Consider the following 15,496-nt stretch of genomic DNA (forward strand, 5'->3'; position numbering starts at 1 on the left):
TGACTACCTCATGAAGCTGGTTGAGAGAATGCCAAGAGTGTCAATACAAAGGGTGGCTTTTGATTTGTTTAACACTTTTTTGGTTACTACATTATTCCATATGTGTTACTTAATAGTTTTGATGTCTTCACAATTATTCTACAATGTAGAAAATTGTAAAAAATTAAGAAAAACCCTGGAATGAGTAAGTGTGTCCAAACTTTTGACTGGTACTCTATTTGTGTGTGTGTGTGTGTGTGTGTATATGTGTGTGTGTGTGTGTGCGTGCGAGCATGTGTGTGTATGTGCCTGTGTTATGTGGAACATTTACAGTGCATTCGGAAAGTATTCAGACCCCTTGACTTTTTCCACATTTTGCTACGTTACAGCCTTATTCTAAAATGGATTAAATAGTTTTTTTTTCCCCCTCATCAATCTACACACACAAATAGAGTACCAGTCAAAAGTTTGGACACACTTACTCATTCAAGTATTCAGACCCATTACTCAGTACTTTGTTGAAGGACCTTTGGAAGAGATTAGAGCATTGATTCTTCTTGGGTATGATGCTACAAGCTTGGCACACCTGTATTTGGGGAGTTTCTCCCATTCTTCTCTGCAGATCCTCTCAAGTTCTGTGAGGTTGGATGGAGAGCGTTGCTGCACAGCTATTTTCAGGTCTCTCCAGAGATGTTCGATCGGGTTCAAGTCCGGGCTCTGGCTGGGCCACTCAAGAACATTCAGAGACTTGTCCCGAAGCCACTCCTGCATTGTCTTGGCTGTGTGCTTAGGGTCGTTGTCCTGTTGGAAGGTGAACCTTCGCCCCAGTCTGAGGTCCTGTGCACTCTGGAGCTGGTTTTCATCAAGGATCTCTCTGTACTTTGCTGCGTTCATCTTTCCGTCCTGACTCCCAGTCCTTGCTGCTGAAAAACATCCCCACAGCATGATGCTGCCACCACCATGCTTCACCGTAGGGATGGTGCCAGGTTTCCTCCAGACGTGACGCTTGGAATTCAGGCCAAAGAATTCAATCTTGGTTTCATCAGACCAGATCATATTTTTTCTCATGATTTGAGAGTCTTTAGGTGCCTTTTGGCAAACTCCAAGCGGGCTGTCATGTGCCTTTTACTGAGGACTGGCTTCCGTATGGCCACTCTGCCATAAAGGCCTAATTGGTGGAGTGCTGCAAAGATGGTTGTCCTTCTGGAAGTTTCTCCCATCTCCACAGAGGAACTCTGGAGCTCTGTCAGAGTGACCATCGGGTTCTTGGTCACCTCCCTGACCCAGGCCCTTCTCCCCCAACTGCTCAGTTAGGCCAGGAAGACTCTTGGTGGTTCCAAACTTCTTCCATTTAAGAATGATGGAGGCCACTATATTCTTGGGGACCTTCAATGCTGCAGAAATTTTTTGGTACCCTTCCCCAGATCTGTGCCTCGACACAATCCTGTCTCGGAGCTTTACGGACAATTCCTTCGACCTCATGGCTTGGTTTTTGCTCTGACATGCACTGTCAACTGTGGGACCTTATATAGACAGGTGTGTGCCTTTCCAAATCATGTCCAATCAATTGAATTTAACACAGGTGGACTCCAATCAAGTTGTAGAAACATCTCAAGGATGATCAATGGAAACAGGATGCACCTGAGCTCAATTTCGAGTCTCATAGCAAAGGGTCGGAATACTTATGTAAATAAGGTATTTCTGTTTTTTATTGTTAATACATTTGCAAATATTTCAAAAAAACTGTTTTTGCTTTGTCATTATGGGGTATTGTGTGGATTGATGAGGGAAAAAAATATTTTATACATTTTAGAATAAGGCTGTAACGTAACAAAATGTGGAAAAAGGGAAGTGGTCTGAATACTTTCCGAATGCACTGTCTGCAGAGTTACAACTTTACCACTCTGTGACAAAGTCAGCCTGCCTGCCAGGGTGTGATTCATTAGCTGGTCCCCACAGGGTCTTACCATTAAATAATGCAGTAAGGCATGAGATAAAATGACATCATTGAAAAGCATGACCCAAATTAGATGCAGCACATATGCCCACAAGGCATAGGCATAGCTTGGATTCATAGATATGACAAAGGTCAATTCACTACCCATGATAAAGAATGTTCCAAGGGAAAAAAGGATGGAGGTACAGTAGCAGACACATTCTGTATCAATATTTGAACAAAAAGCTAAGGATTCACACAAACAGTATGCTGAGGCCAATTTGTACATGAGAAGCCTTCTCATGCAGAATTGTAGAAGGTTTTTCATAGAATAAAAATATAAAGTAGACTCCTATTAATGGTTAAATGCTTCCAAGTATCAGACTAATTGACAAAATGAATGGGCACTAGTTTGTACTACATAAACACTACTAAGGCCATGTAGAGCCATGAGTCTATATTTCTGAGAAATCCCCTCTCTCACAAAGACAGTTGCTGGCCCTTTCTGCAGAGTCCACACATTTCTCAAGGTGTAAAACATGGGGCATAATGGATGGGAGGCTGCTGACACTAAGAGAGCTGGTGACAAATGTTGATAATTGAGATGATGGGTAGTAACATGCCAGGGGACATGGTTGATGTGGTACAGGGGAATAACTGAAACCCCCTGACACCGCTGTCAGGAGTTATATCCATCTGGGTTTTGGTATCATACATGTTGTTTGTTGAATTAGGAAGCCTCTATACAATTGGAGCATGTTATAATCTCCTCATGAATATTTGAAATGTGTTGAGTGATCCGTTAGAATCCAATCTTAATCTAACTTTGTAAAACACGTTTCAGTTTCATTTCCCTCCACTGATTAGGCCTTATTTATTTCCCTATGGTCCACATTGTGGTGTTATTCTGTCATTAGACTTCTTTAATATGGCAGCTAGCTGTAGTTGTCTTTATTAGTGTAACTTACAACTGGAAGAGCAGGATGAAGTTGAAGGCATGGCTCATAGGCTTGCTGAGGAAGAGGAGCCCCAACACATGGAGATTAGGCTGTAGCTTCTCCTCCAGAGTCTGCCTGTCCGCGTCCTGCTGCAGTAGGCCTGTGTCTGAAACAAAGACGACAGGTTTCAGAAATCAAACCTCCCTGGGAGACAATGCTGTATTTCTGGGAGAAACAGCGATTCCTGGTGACAGGTCCATTTTGGAGAATAAGCGTGAGGGATAAATGCAGTTGGGAACGGTGCGGCTCAGTCAGCCGCTGAGCGCGTAATGGATGAGCGGTGCCATCCTTCAGCGCCGCCGAGGTCCGCAACACATTCCTCTCCATTGCCTCGCCATAGAAGACACACGCTTTCATTCTGAGAGTACCTTCTCACTCCACTTTTATGTGGTAAATAATGAATCAGCAGAGAGATGAATGGGAGAGATAGAAATAATGCAGGGAGAATGCAGTGAGATGAATACAGACAGATCAAAAAAGGAGGTGTTGAGGAGGAGGAAGTATATCAGATCACTGACAATAAGTCATAGCCTGATAATCCTTCTAGCAGCCTAACGGAATAGCAGATATGACAAAGCACATTGAAGAGTTACAACCCTGAATATGAACATAATGCCCGCTCATTCAAAATGTTTAGAAAGGCAAGGACTCCACCGTGCTCCAACTGATAATGCTTTGGGCCTTAACAGTAACACTACAATGGCAGAGAGAGGAAGTGTGAGAAAGAGATAAAATAATATAGTGCAATATAATAACCTCATATCGCTGACACTCCAAGTGGCTCTTTAGAAATAAGTGAGTTTCTCTCAACACAACACTTGAACAGATTCAGGCATCTGTTTTTGCATGCAGATAAAACAAGCGCACCCATCACAAAGCAGTCTCTCCATATGGTTTTACTCCATCTGGGTGGATGAGACATGAATGGCAACAGAATACAACATACTGTCATTCCTAATGGCACAAAAGTTTGGACTTGTCTATTAAAATGACAAATAGCTCTCAAAATAATTTGTGTCAGTCAGCCAGGAATCTCTGTAATAAGTCTTTGGCAGCGGAATCAGATTCAATCTTGCACTGCGATAAGACTACTGTACCTCTAATGTAAGAATGACAGGGGAATAGACTGCAGCAGCTAGAAGGCAATATCAGTCATTTCTCAGAAGAACCCATCTGCTATGCAACGGGACAGCCAAGTCATTAATATGGAGAGATGCTAGATCTCCCACACCTGTCACCCAACTCTCCCTAGCTTTGAGGGAAGAGCGAAAGGAACACAAACACAATATTTAACTGTACACAGCATTTACTGAGTGCTGAATGCAGTATGGTGCTAATGAATTTGCATAAACCGAGACGTTGCAGCCATTGTGGTCGGAGGTTCTTCCTCCTATTGGACAACAATTCAATGTAATATTACAGTATACTCCAAAGACAAACCACAGCAGGATACAGAAATAGCTATTGATTTATTTTACACTTAGAGTGTCTTATAACTGTGTTTTTAATGACAGTTATGCTATGTCGTGGAAATTCTAATCAATAATGAGGAGAGACAAGGTCAATCACCAATCAGGATATTACTTTATTCAAAACTTATTAATAACGTAGTAAGTGAGGCTGGTCGACCCAACACTCTTGAGTCAAAAGGTTAGGATTTGTATAAAATAAATGAATCATTCATAGCAGACAGTACAGTTGAAGTCGAAAGTTTACATACAGCTTAGCCAAATACATTTAAACTCAGTTTTTCACAATTCCTGAAATTTAATCCTAGTAAAAATTCCCTGTTTTAGGTCAGTTAGGATCCCCACTTTATTTTAAGAATGTGAAATTTCAGAATAATAGTAGAGAGAATGATTTATTTCAGCTTTTATTTATTTCATCACATTCCCAGTCGGTCAGAAGTTGACATACATTCAATTAGTATTTGGTAGCATTGCCTTTAAAATTGTTTAACTTGGGTCAAACGTTTCGGGTAGCCTTCCACAAGCTTCCCACTATAAGTTGGGTGAATTTTGACCCATTCCTCCTGACAGAGCTGGTGTAACTGAGTCAGGTTTGTAGGCCTCCTTGCTCGCACACGCTTTTTCAGTTCTGCCCACACATTTTCTATAGGATTGAGGTCAGGGCTTTGTGATGGCCACTCCAATACCTTGACTTTGTTGTCCTTAAGCCATTTTGCCACAACTTTGGAAGTATGCTTGGGGTCATTGTCCATTTGGAAGACCCATTTGCGACCAAGCTTTAACTTCCTGACTGATGTCTTGAGATGTTGCTTCAATATATCCACATCATTTTCCTTCCTCATGATGCCATCTATTTTGTGAAGTGCACCAGTCCCTCCTGCAGCAAAGCACCCCCACAGCATGATGCTGCCACCCCCGTGCTTCACGGTTGGGATGGTGTTCTTCGGCTTGCAAGCTACCCCCCTTTTCCTCCAAACATAACGATGGTCAATATGGCCAAACAGTTCTATTTTTGTTTCATCAGACCAGAGTACATTTCTCCAGCGTAGTCTGGGTTTTTTATGGTGGTTTTGGAGCAGTGGCTTCTTCCTTGCTGAGCTGCCTTTTAGGTTATGTCGATATAGGACTTGTTTTACTGTGGATATAGATACTTTTGTACCTGTTTCCTCCAGCATCTTCACAAGGTCCTTTGCTGTTGTTCTGGGATTGATTTGCACTTTTCGCACCAAAGTACGTTCATCTCTAGGAGACAGAATGCGTCACCTTCCTGAGCGGTATGACGGCTGCGTGGTCCCATGGTGTTTTTACTTGGTACTATTGTTTGTACAGATGAATGTGGTACCTTCAGGCGTTTGGAAATTACTCCCAAGGATGAACCAGACTTGTGGAGGTCTACCATTTTTTTTTCTGAGGTCTTGGCTTATTTATTTTGATTTTCCCATGATGTCAAGCAAAGAGGCACTGAGTTTGAAGGTTGGCCTTGAAATACATCCACAGGTACACTTCCAATTGACTCAAATGATGTTAATTGGCCTATCAGAAGCTTCTAAAGCCATGACATCATTTTCTGGAATTTTCCAAGCTGTTTAAAAGCACAGTCAACTTAGTGTATGTAAACTTCTGACCCACTGGAATTGTGATACAGTGAATTATAAGTGAAATAATCTGTCCGTAAACAATTGTTAGAAAAATTACTTGTGTCATGCACAAAGTAGATGTCCTAACCGACTTGCCAAAACTATAGTTTGTTAACAAGAAATTTGTGGAGTGGTTGAAAAACGAGTTTTAATGACTCCAACCTAAGTGTATGTAAACTTCCGACTTCAACTGTATATGCTATGAAAACTGTTCTCATTGTATGGAAACCAGGGTTTGGCCCCGAAGACAAGGTTCTTATCAACATTATCCATACCCGAGCCATCTCTCCCTGGTACCTTACATTACAAAACACCAATTCAGTCTATGAAAATGCAGGCTCAGTCAAACCGGAGACATCTCCCTCTCACCAATAATCATAGAATGGAATGTGGCTGTTGGTTTTATCACCTAGCCATTCATCAATTTATTGTCAGCTCCAGATACCCCTATCTCGAGTAAAACCCATGTCCTTGACCAAATGCCTAGACTAGCTGCAGGGAGCTGGAGTAGAAACCATCCCTTTACAAAAACACAGCATTAGTAGAACAGTATATAATTGTTAACTATTAATATTAAACAAAGCAGGTAAACATGTTACATGTACATTTTTCTCTCACAGCTATTAGAGGCCGACTATAGGAAGAACATTGGGAAATATCCGAGGAAAGTCTATGGTCTCCTAGTGCTGTGATTTTTTTAAAGTATAAAGAGCATCATCTAATACACCAGAAAAGACAGAATAAATATTACAACAAATATTATGGTTAAACTGAAATATACTAATTGATAAAAAAGAAATGGGATAATCTTTGCAAATGATATCATAACTAGGATGTCTTCACTATTATTTTACAATGTAGAAAATAGTAAAAATAAAGAAAAACCCTTGAATGAGTAGGTGTGTCCAAAGTTTTGACTGGTACTGTATATATTTACAAAAAAATGTATGGGGGATTGGAAATGATGCAGGCAATTACATTGATGGAAGCCACAATCTATCTGCGATATTAAAGCTGATCTACCCCCTAACAAAAAAGAGCATAATCTAGCCAACAATAAAGACTTTGTAAATAATAAAACTTTGTAAATAATTCACTAGGCCAAACGTCAAAACTGAGTAACTACACTGATGAAATGAACAACAACAAACTTGTAATGATTTTGAAGCTCAATAACATAACTGATCCCCCTTTCTCTATCTATGAAACCAGAGATGTGTTATACCTTCTCTATAACATAGCCCATATAAGATGTGTTATACCTTCACTATAACATAGCCCATATAAGATGTGTTATACCTTCACTATAACATAGCCCATATGAGATAGTTGCTAGCATTAGACCATTTTCAGTTTAGCATGTTTTGATGTTTTACATGCAATGTCCCCGTGATGAATGGGATATCTGTGTTGTGCTTATTGGAATCCACTCTAAACCAGACAATATGTAACAGATAGCAGCTGCACATTTTTTGCCCAGAGAAATCAATCTTTTTAAAAGCTCTCTTATTAAATCCCAACAAGCTAACCTGTATACCAGGACTATGAGTGCGTAATTGAATCATGGAATATCAGGCCATTGCAAAAGCTATCAGATGACACTGTCAACCTGGCATATAAATTAAAGCAGCATCAGCCAAAGGAAATACTGCTCTGGTCACATATGTGACATTAATAAAGCAATTCTTTAGCGTTAGAGTTTTATTAAAAACTGTATTAACAGGGATGTGTGATCAATTTCAAGCATTTTATGGCCATAATGGTAGGGCTAGCATGAAAGGCACCTTGATCATGTGATATGATAGAAAGATTGCTCCACTTACCAGCACAATGAATACGCTCAAATAACAAAAGGTACAGAAAAAGAAAGCTAAAATGAAATGATTATCATTGAGTGTAAAATATAATTGATGTTGACCCATTATATATTATTAAATAGTTTGATTGACAAACCCATTTAGAGACTCATCATGAAATCCCTTGAGAGGAGTGATCTACAATATTAGTACTTGACCCCTTTGAGTTTAGATCATTACAGATACAGGGGCCATTACTAAGAAAAAGAGGTGCATCAGTGGTTATGTTTCCCTGGTGTAGTCAGGGACAGATAGGGCCACCCCCCCTGGAAAGCAGCAGAGATTGTGAATAGCTTTCATAAACAAGCCTCCAGTTCCACACACTTCCTTCTGACAGGGCAGCCCCTTTCCATCCCTCCATTCATCTTCATTAGCTGACTATTCCCTCCATCTCTTGTCCAAAAAACGTAATGGTTTGCCTCCATGGGGACACGGCCTACCCTGATTAGTTAGCGCTGATGCTGTTGGATTCCTGCCTGCGTCTTAATCCCCTCTGCTAATGTTCCTTGCTGCATTTCACACCAAAAACAATACAGCCACCATCTGTTTCAGGGACCCAGGCGTTTCATGTGGTACACACATCTCCTCACTAACTAATGAAACAGTGGGGAGAGCCGGCATGCAGACAAATAAAAGCCCAAAAACAAATATATTCTCTATTAATTAGGGATCCAGTTACATTTAACACATTGACTCTGCCAATCGAAGCTAGTAGACTGATCTTTAAAGGGAGAATCTCAGCTAACATCTGGGATCAGAGCAAACTGTGCTATCCTACTAGGTAGGTTAATGATGACGCAGGTCAGGATATTCCTCCATTTGCAGAATACTTGTTATGAAAATGTTTTTTTCACTAATGGTTATTTGGGCCTCACAGCAGAAAAGCAATCTCAAAGGAGAGTATCAAACAATCTGGATCCGCACCAATTTCCAACAGCTGGCCACAATTAACAGGCATTATGTGATGGTGAGGTCCGGAAGCCCATGGAGATAAGCCCATGACTGACAGAGCAGAATGCAATGCAGCACTACATGTGGGCAAATCAACTCCTTTATCGAACTGTGGATGGTTCCCGGATGTTCAGACTGAGCACAACAAAATGGTCAAACATGTTACATCAGTGCCTTCAAAAAGTATTCAGACCCATTTACTTTTTCAACATTTTGTGGTGTTACAAAGTAGGATACATTTTTTGTCAACGATCTACACAAAATATTCTGTAATGTAAAAGTGGAAGAAAAATTCTAACATTTGTAAAAATATATATATATATATGAAGATAAAAACACTAATATATCTTGATTACATAAGTATTCAACCCCATGAGTCAATACATGTTACAATAACCTTTGGCAGTGTCACGATCGTTGAGAGACGGGTCAGACCAAGGTGCAGCGTGGTATGCGAACATGTTTATTAAACTGGATAAACACTGACAAAACAACAAAAGGCAACGAAACGTGATGTCGGAAGGCTAATACACAAACAAGCCAAACTCACCGAAACACAAACAAGATCCCACAACCCAGGCAGGCAAACTGGCTGCCTAAGTATGATCCCCAATCAGAGACAACAAGCGACAGCTGCCTCTGATTGGGAATCACACCCGGCCAAACATAGAACTACAAAACATAGATTTTCACACCCTGACCAAACTACCCAAATAATAACAGTCTCTCCAGGTCAGGGCGTGACAGTACCCCCCCCAAAGGTGCGTACTCCGGCCGCACCAACCTGACTCATTAGGGGAGGGTCCGGGTGGGCATTCAGCCTCGGAGGCGGATCCTGCTCCGGGTGTGACGACCTCTCCCTCTCTGCCTCCCCGTTGCGCCCCTGGTCTGGTCTGGACCTCGGCGCGATGCTTCCCCTCTCCTTCCTCCCACGATGCACCAAGCCCTGTCTGGACCCTGGTGTGGGAGACCCTGAACCTGGAGAGGGGCTGACGGCTGGGCCTGGATCGGCAATCCTCCCGTGATGCACCAAGCCCTGTCTGGACCCTGGTGTGGGAGGCCCCGACCCTGGAGAGGGGCTGACTTCTGGGTCTGGAGTGGAGCTGCTAACCGAAGCTGAACTGGACCCCGGTGGAGCGGACTGCTCTGGCTCCGGAGTGGATCCGCTGACCGGAGCTGAACTGAACCCCGGTGGAGCGGACTGCTCTGGCTCCGGAGAGGATTCGCTGACCGGAGCTGGACTGGGCACCGATGGAGCGGACTGCTCTGGCTCCGGAGTGGAACCGCTGACCGGAGCTGGACTAGGCACAGGTGGAGCGGACTGCTCCGAAGTGGAGCTGCTGACCAGAGCTGGACTGGGAACCGGTGGAGCGGGCACGGGCCGTGCTGGACTGGGAACACGCACCACTGGCTTGGTGCGAGGAGCAGGCACGGGCCGGACTGGGAACACGCACCACTGGTCTGGTGCGAGGAGCAGGAACGGGCCGGGCCGGACTGGAGACACGCACCACAGGTCTGGTGCGAGGAGCAGGAACGGGCCGGGCCGGACTGGGGACACGCACCACTGGTCTGGTGCGAGGAGCAGGCACGGGCCGTACCGGATAGGGAACACGCACCACTGGCTTGGTGCGAGGTGCAGGCACGGGCCGGGCCGGAGACACGCACCACTGTCCTGGTGCGGGGAGAAGGTACGGGGCATACCGGGCTGGCGACACGCACCACTGGTTTGGTGCGAGGAGCAAGGACGGGCCGTACTGGACTGGGAACACGCACCACTGGCTTGGTGCGGGGAGCAGGTACGGGCCGTACTGGACTGGGAACACGCACCACTGGCTTGGTGCGGGGAGCAGGCACGGGCCGTGCCGGACTGGAGACACGCACCACTGGTTTGGTGCGGGGAGCAGGCACAGGCCGTACCGTACTGGCAACACGCACCACTGGTTTGGTGCGAGGAGCAGGGACGGGCCGTACTGGACTGGAGACACGCACCACTGGTTTGGTGCGGGGAGCAGGCACAGGCCGTACCGGACTGGGAACACGCACCACTGGTTTGGTGTGAGGAGCAGGGACGGGCCGTACTGGACTGGGAACACGCACCACCCTCTTGGTGCGGGGAGCAGGCACGGGCCGTAACGGACTGGGAACCGGCGCTGGAGGTCTAGAATTGTACCAGTCCTTTACTCACCGCGCCCAGTCCTCCTCCAGTGAAGACTCCTCCTTGAGACCCCACGAGTGCAGTAGTCGGGGCTCTTCTCTATCGATCCCTGACCACCCTTTTAGCCCCCCCCCAAAATGTTCTTGGGGCTGTCTCTCGGGCTTCCTCCTCGGCCGGCGCCTTCTGTGTTCCTCTCCTGCCTGGGCCTCCTCCTTCGCCCAGGGTCCTTTACCTGCCAAAATCTCCTCCCATGTCCAAAAACTCTTCCCCACATGTGTCCAGGGTGTCTGCTGCTCCTGGGCACGCTGCTTGGTCCGTTTTTGGTGGAATCATCTGTCACGATCGTTGAGAGACGGGTCAAACCAAGGTGCAGTGTGGTATGCAAACATGTTTATTAAACTGGATAAACACTGACAAAACAACAAAAGGCAACGAAACGTGACGTCGGAAGGCTAATACACAAACAAGCCAAACTCACCGAAACACAAACAAGATCCTACAACCCAGGCAGGCAAACTGGCTGCCTAAATATGATCCCCAATCAGAGACAACGAGCGACAGCTGCCTCTGATTGGGAATCACACCCGGCCAAACATAGAACTACAAAACATAGATTTTCACACCCTGACCAAACTACCTAGAGAATAACAGTCTCTCCAGGTCAGGGCGTGACAGGCAGCGATTACAGCTGTGAGTCTTTTTGGGTAAGTCTCTAAGAGCTTCACATACCTGGACTGCACAATATTTGCACATTTTTATTTTTTACAATTCTTCAAGCTCTGTCAAGTTGGTTGTTGATCACTGCTAGACAAACATTCTCAGGTCTGGCCATATATTGTATTGAGCAACTTTTTACTCCTGAACTTATTTAGGCTTGCCATTACAAAGGGGTTGAATATTTAATGACTAAAGACATTTCAGCTTTTCATTTTCCACTTTGCCAGTGACACAAAATCTCAATTAAATTCAGGCTGTAACACAACAAAATGTGGAAAAAGTCAAGGGGTGTGAATACTTTCTGAAGGCACTGTATCTGTACTGTTTTTGGGTGACCAATGGCAGTGGTTTACCTGCTTCTTCCCCCTCCTCCCCCTCCTCCTCTTCTGCCTCCTCTGTATTAGTGAGAGCAGGCTCCTCCAATCCAACGTCTTGCATTAGAATTCGCTCTGTCTCTGTAGTCTGAAAAAACAAAAACAACTTTAGTTAGAATACCATGACAATATACATTAATCAGCTGGCTAAAACAGTGTTTGATATAGACTACCTTCAATGACTCAATCTGGACAACTTGGCATCGCTGGAGCAGGTCAACAAAGAGGTATATGAGGAGAGCCTGACAAGAAAAATTAAGGGAACTACTTGTGAATTCTAGGAAAGTGCATCCTCCTCACAACAAATAAACCATTATCCACTCTCCCAATGCCCTTAAAACCCACAATAACATCCACTGCTAGGCCCAAAACGGTCTCAGTTGATAGCGTTCTATCTGAACTGAGAACAGGTTTTATACCTACTTGAGGGATGTACAAAATCAATATCATGACACAACATCAGCACAACAATATATCACAACATATGAACACATCCTGCAAATGAGCATCCAGTTGATTGAAAGTTTGTAATCAAAATTAAATTAAAAACAACTGTCATACAGTACCATGTGACCTACAATATACTACAATGGCGCTACGCTTACACAGTAATTACATGGCCATTATGTTCCAGTTAAACAACATCAAACTCACCTGCACAAAGAAACCAATTATAAAGGAGACCAGGAAAGGCATGAGTCCTGCATGTGCTATTGTGACAGGAAGTCCTGCAATATAATGTACACAATTATAGTTATAAAAGTACATAATTACAGTTATAAAAGTAATTAAAGAGTCTATACAATTCATCATAAACAGTCTATAAATTATCACTGAAATCATAATTTAGCTACATATCAAATTCAGTGGAGGCTGCTGAGGGGAGGACGGCTCATAATAATGTCTGGAACGGAGTTACTGGAATGGCATCAAACCATTCCACTGATTCCATTCCAGCCATTACCACAAGCCCGTCCTCCCCAATTAAGTTGCCACCAACCTCCTGTGATCAAATTTGATTTGAATATGATTTGAACATATTTGATACTCTACAGGTCCTAAACCGCTGTATGAAATTTTCGCAAAAGACAATACATTCTGTTCAAAAATAGAATATGACTCTGGTACAACCAATGACTGTATATATGAATGGACAAAGCCATCGATCATCATTCATTCCTATTTGAAGACTCAACAGTGCATTGAAGCCAAATGAAGTCAGTTAAGATGGCGTCTCATGGAGACATAACATGCACAGTTTGAGCTACTCCAGGAAGTGATGTTGCAGGCAAGCTCAGTGCAGCCCCCTCTCATTGAGTAACTCAAGTTGAAGGCCAACCGTGGTACACGAAGATTGACCATGAAGTTTACAATTCTTCCATTCACTATAATGGGGATCCTGTTTTCTGCTAACAATGCCTGCAGTACCGCGGTCGGCCTTGAACATCCGTGGCTTCAATGACAGAGGGCAGTCGTTCTCCCCTGGGTACAACTCACCTAAGATTCCAGTTCCCAGTATGGTTGCAATTGACATAAAATCTAGAAAAAGGTGGGACAGAGAAGTTACACACCGAATCCTAACTTGAGATAGCCTATGCGTGCATAACTAAAATCTTCATGCAAACCTGCCATTGACATCAATACATGATTTACATGAAAGTTTAATTTGTATTTAGAGTATTTGTCCAAACTCCTTTCGTATTTACTTCAACGATAGGTGGGATTGACCCAACATGGCAAACTATCATGTCCAATAAGGCAAGGGGCAAAAACTAAAAATTGTCTACCCTAGTGTCTTGTAAATAAACAAGCAGTTATAGACTATCTATTGGCATGGTGCACAAGATTGTTCATAAATATTTCAGATCCACCCAGCCACCCCTGGTGTATAAAGGTATGCTCATTATATCTAGCAGTACCTGCAGGTACATCCCACCCTGGGCTATTTCATCCATAACAGACGAGTTACAGAAATCCTTGCAGAACTTACAACTGGATGGATATACAACATGCATTTTCATGTTAGAAATAATTCCATTCAACACTTGTGTAAATTATTTTGGGTCTGTCTTGGCCTAATGTCGTTTTCATCAAACTGTTGTGTCAAATTAGTCAACTACTTTTTCATCATCATCACAGCTTGTTTAATATTCTCACACCTACAATTTGGCTTCACACATATGGTAGTTTATAACTACAAGTGATGTGTTATCACAGTCTTTTTATATCCTCTTACTTTCAGCTGTTGTAAGTGCGAGTTCAAACTGACACTGAAAGACAAGAAGCTTGAATACAATGAGAGCTGCATTTCCAAACCCACCATAATGGAGGTTTAATGACAATGATATTAGCTGCATTGGAATGATCTAACCTCAGTCAGTGTATACAAAATTGTGTTTCATATGTGTTTAATATTAATCTCTAAGGTTTTAGCTATAGTGACTGTAAAAATAAATAAAAAACTATGAGCTTTATGAATCGCTTTTGTTATGGTCCGTCTAGGCTAGCCTACGCATGATGTGGAGCCACGATAACGTACTGAAATGGCCAGGAACAAGCTCTAGTGCGCATCAGCATCCAGTAGGGTTGTGCAGTGGCATGATGATTTCACAGACCAGCAGTATAATGTTTTTAGCGAATGCTTTCCTACATGTACCACAACCTATTTGACTGAGCGTACAAAGTAGAGCTTGAATTAGTGAAATGGACCAGGTGCATTCATGCTATTTAATTGTCTGTCGGCGTGGGGTGAAATTATCACGGAAAAACATCCTGTCGCCGTTTTCAACATCCATTCAAATGCTGTTTTTTCTGATACTCACAGCACTGCAGGTAAATTAATCTCAATTTCCAGGGTTTATCCTGGTTTTTCCGCGTAATTTTGATGGACATAGTCGTGACATGGCGCTCAGAAATGGGACATGGGCTTTGGCATATTTCTTCTGCCGCGGTCGCCATCATTGCGTCTTCCTTCTCCTACCAGTACTAAATCCACTGCACCTGGGATCAGAGCAGTGGTAGGCGCGTGCGCGGGGGATGTATGCATCAGGCGCATCCGTATGTAAATAGGACACATTTTTGTGGTATAATCGAGACACGTTGATAAGGAATACGACATTACATTTACCAAGGCAGTCTAGTGGTGTATGCAGTGGGTGAAAATCCTGAAATTATAACATCAATTAGGTGGGCAACATAGTTTACCACTCCCAGTACCATGGCCAGCGACGCCATACCGGATAATCTAATCATCTTCGGTTAACGGAGTGAAATGTTGCTTGGGGGAAGATTTAGACCATTTCGGTGGTGCTGAAGATCCTTCATTGAAATATGCTGCAAGTTGTCATAAAAAGCTTAATCGGTTAATTCCCTTTTCATCAAATACATGAACAGAAAGAAAACGGATAATAAAGGTGACTTTTAA

The 15,496-nt window shown here is 43.3% G+C and overlaps 1 protein-coding gene across 2 annotated transcripts in view; it reads right to left on the reverse strand.

Moving 5' to 3' along the window:
- si:ch211-51h4.2 overlaps positions 1 to 15,060 on the reverse strand; it is a 105,303-nt gene extending 90,243 nt beyond the window's left edge. The window contains exons 1-6 of one of the 2 annotated variants that reach the window (XM_041839268.1): positions 14,895 to 15,060; positions 13,570 to 13,611; positions 12,727 to 12,800; positions 12,246 to 12,314; positions 12,052 to 12,160; positions 2,884 to 3,019 (exon numbers count right to left, since the gene is read on the reverse strand). In XM_041839268.1, coding sequence (XP_041695202.1) covers positions 2,884 to 3,019; positions 12,052 to 12,160; positions 12,246 to 12,314; positions 12,727 to 12,800; positions 13,570 to 13,611; positions 14,895 to 15,033 — 569 coding nt within the window. In that variant the 5' untranslated portion in view covers positions 15,034 to 15,060. The remainder of the gene's footprint in view (positions 1 to 2,883; positions 3,020 to 12,051; positions 12,161 to 12,245; positions 12,315 to 12,726; positions 12,801 to 13,569; positions 13,612 to 14,894) is intronic. The other variant, XM_041839269.1, reaches the window with a different exon arrangement.
- Between the last annotated feature and the right edge of the window lie 436 nt (positions 15,061 to 15,496).

The sequence above is a fragment of the Coregonus clupeaformis genome, chromosome 20, assembly GCF_020615455.1.
Source record: "Coregonus clupeaformis isolate EN_2021a chromosome 20, ASM2061545v1, whole genome shotgun sequence".
In the NCBI taxonomy this organism is placed as follows: domain Eukaryota; kingdom Metazoa; phylum Chordata; class Actinopteri; order Salmoniformes; family Salmonidae; genus Coregonus; species Coregonus clupeaformis.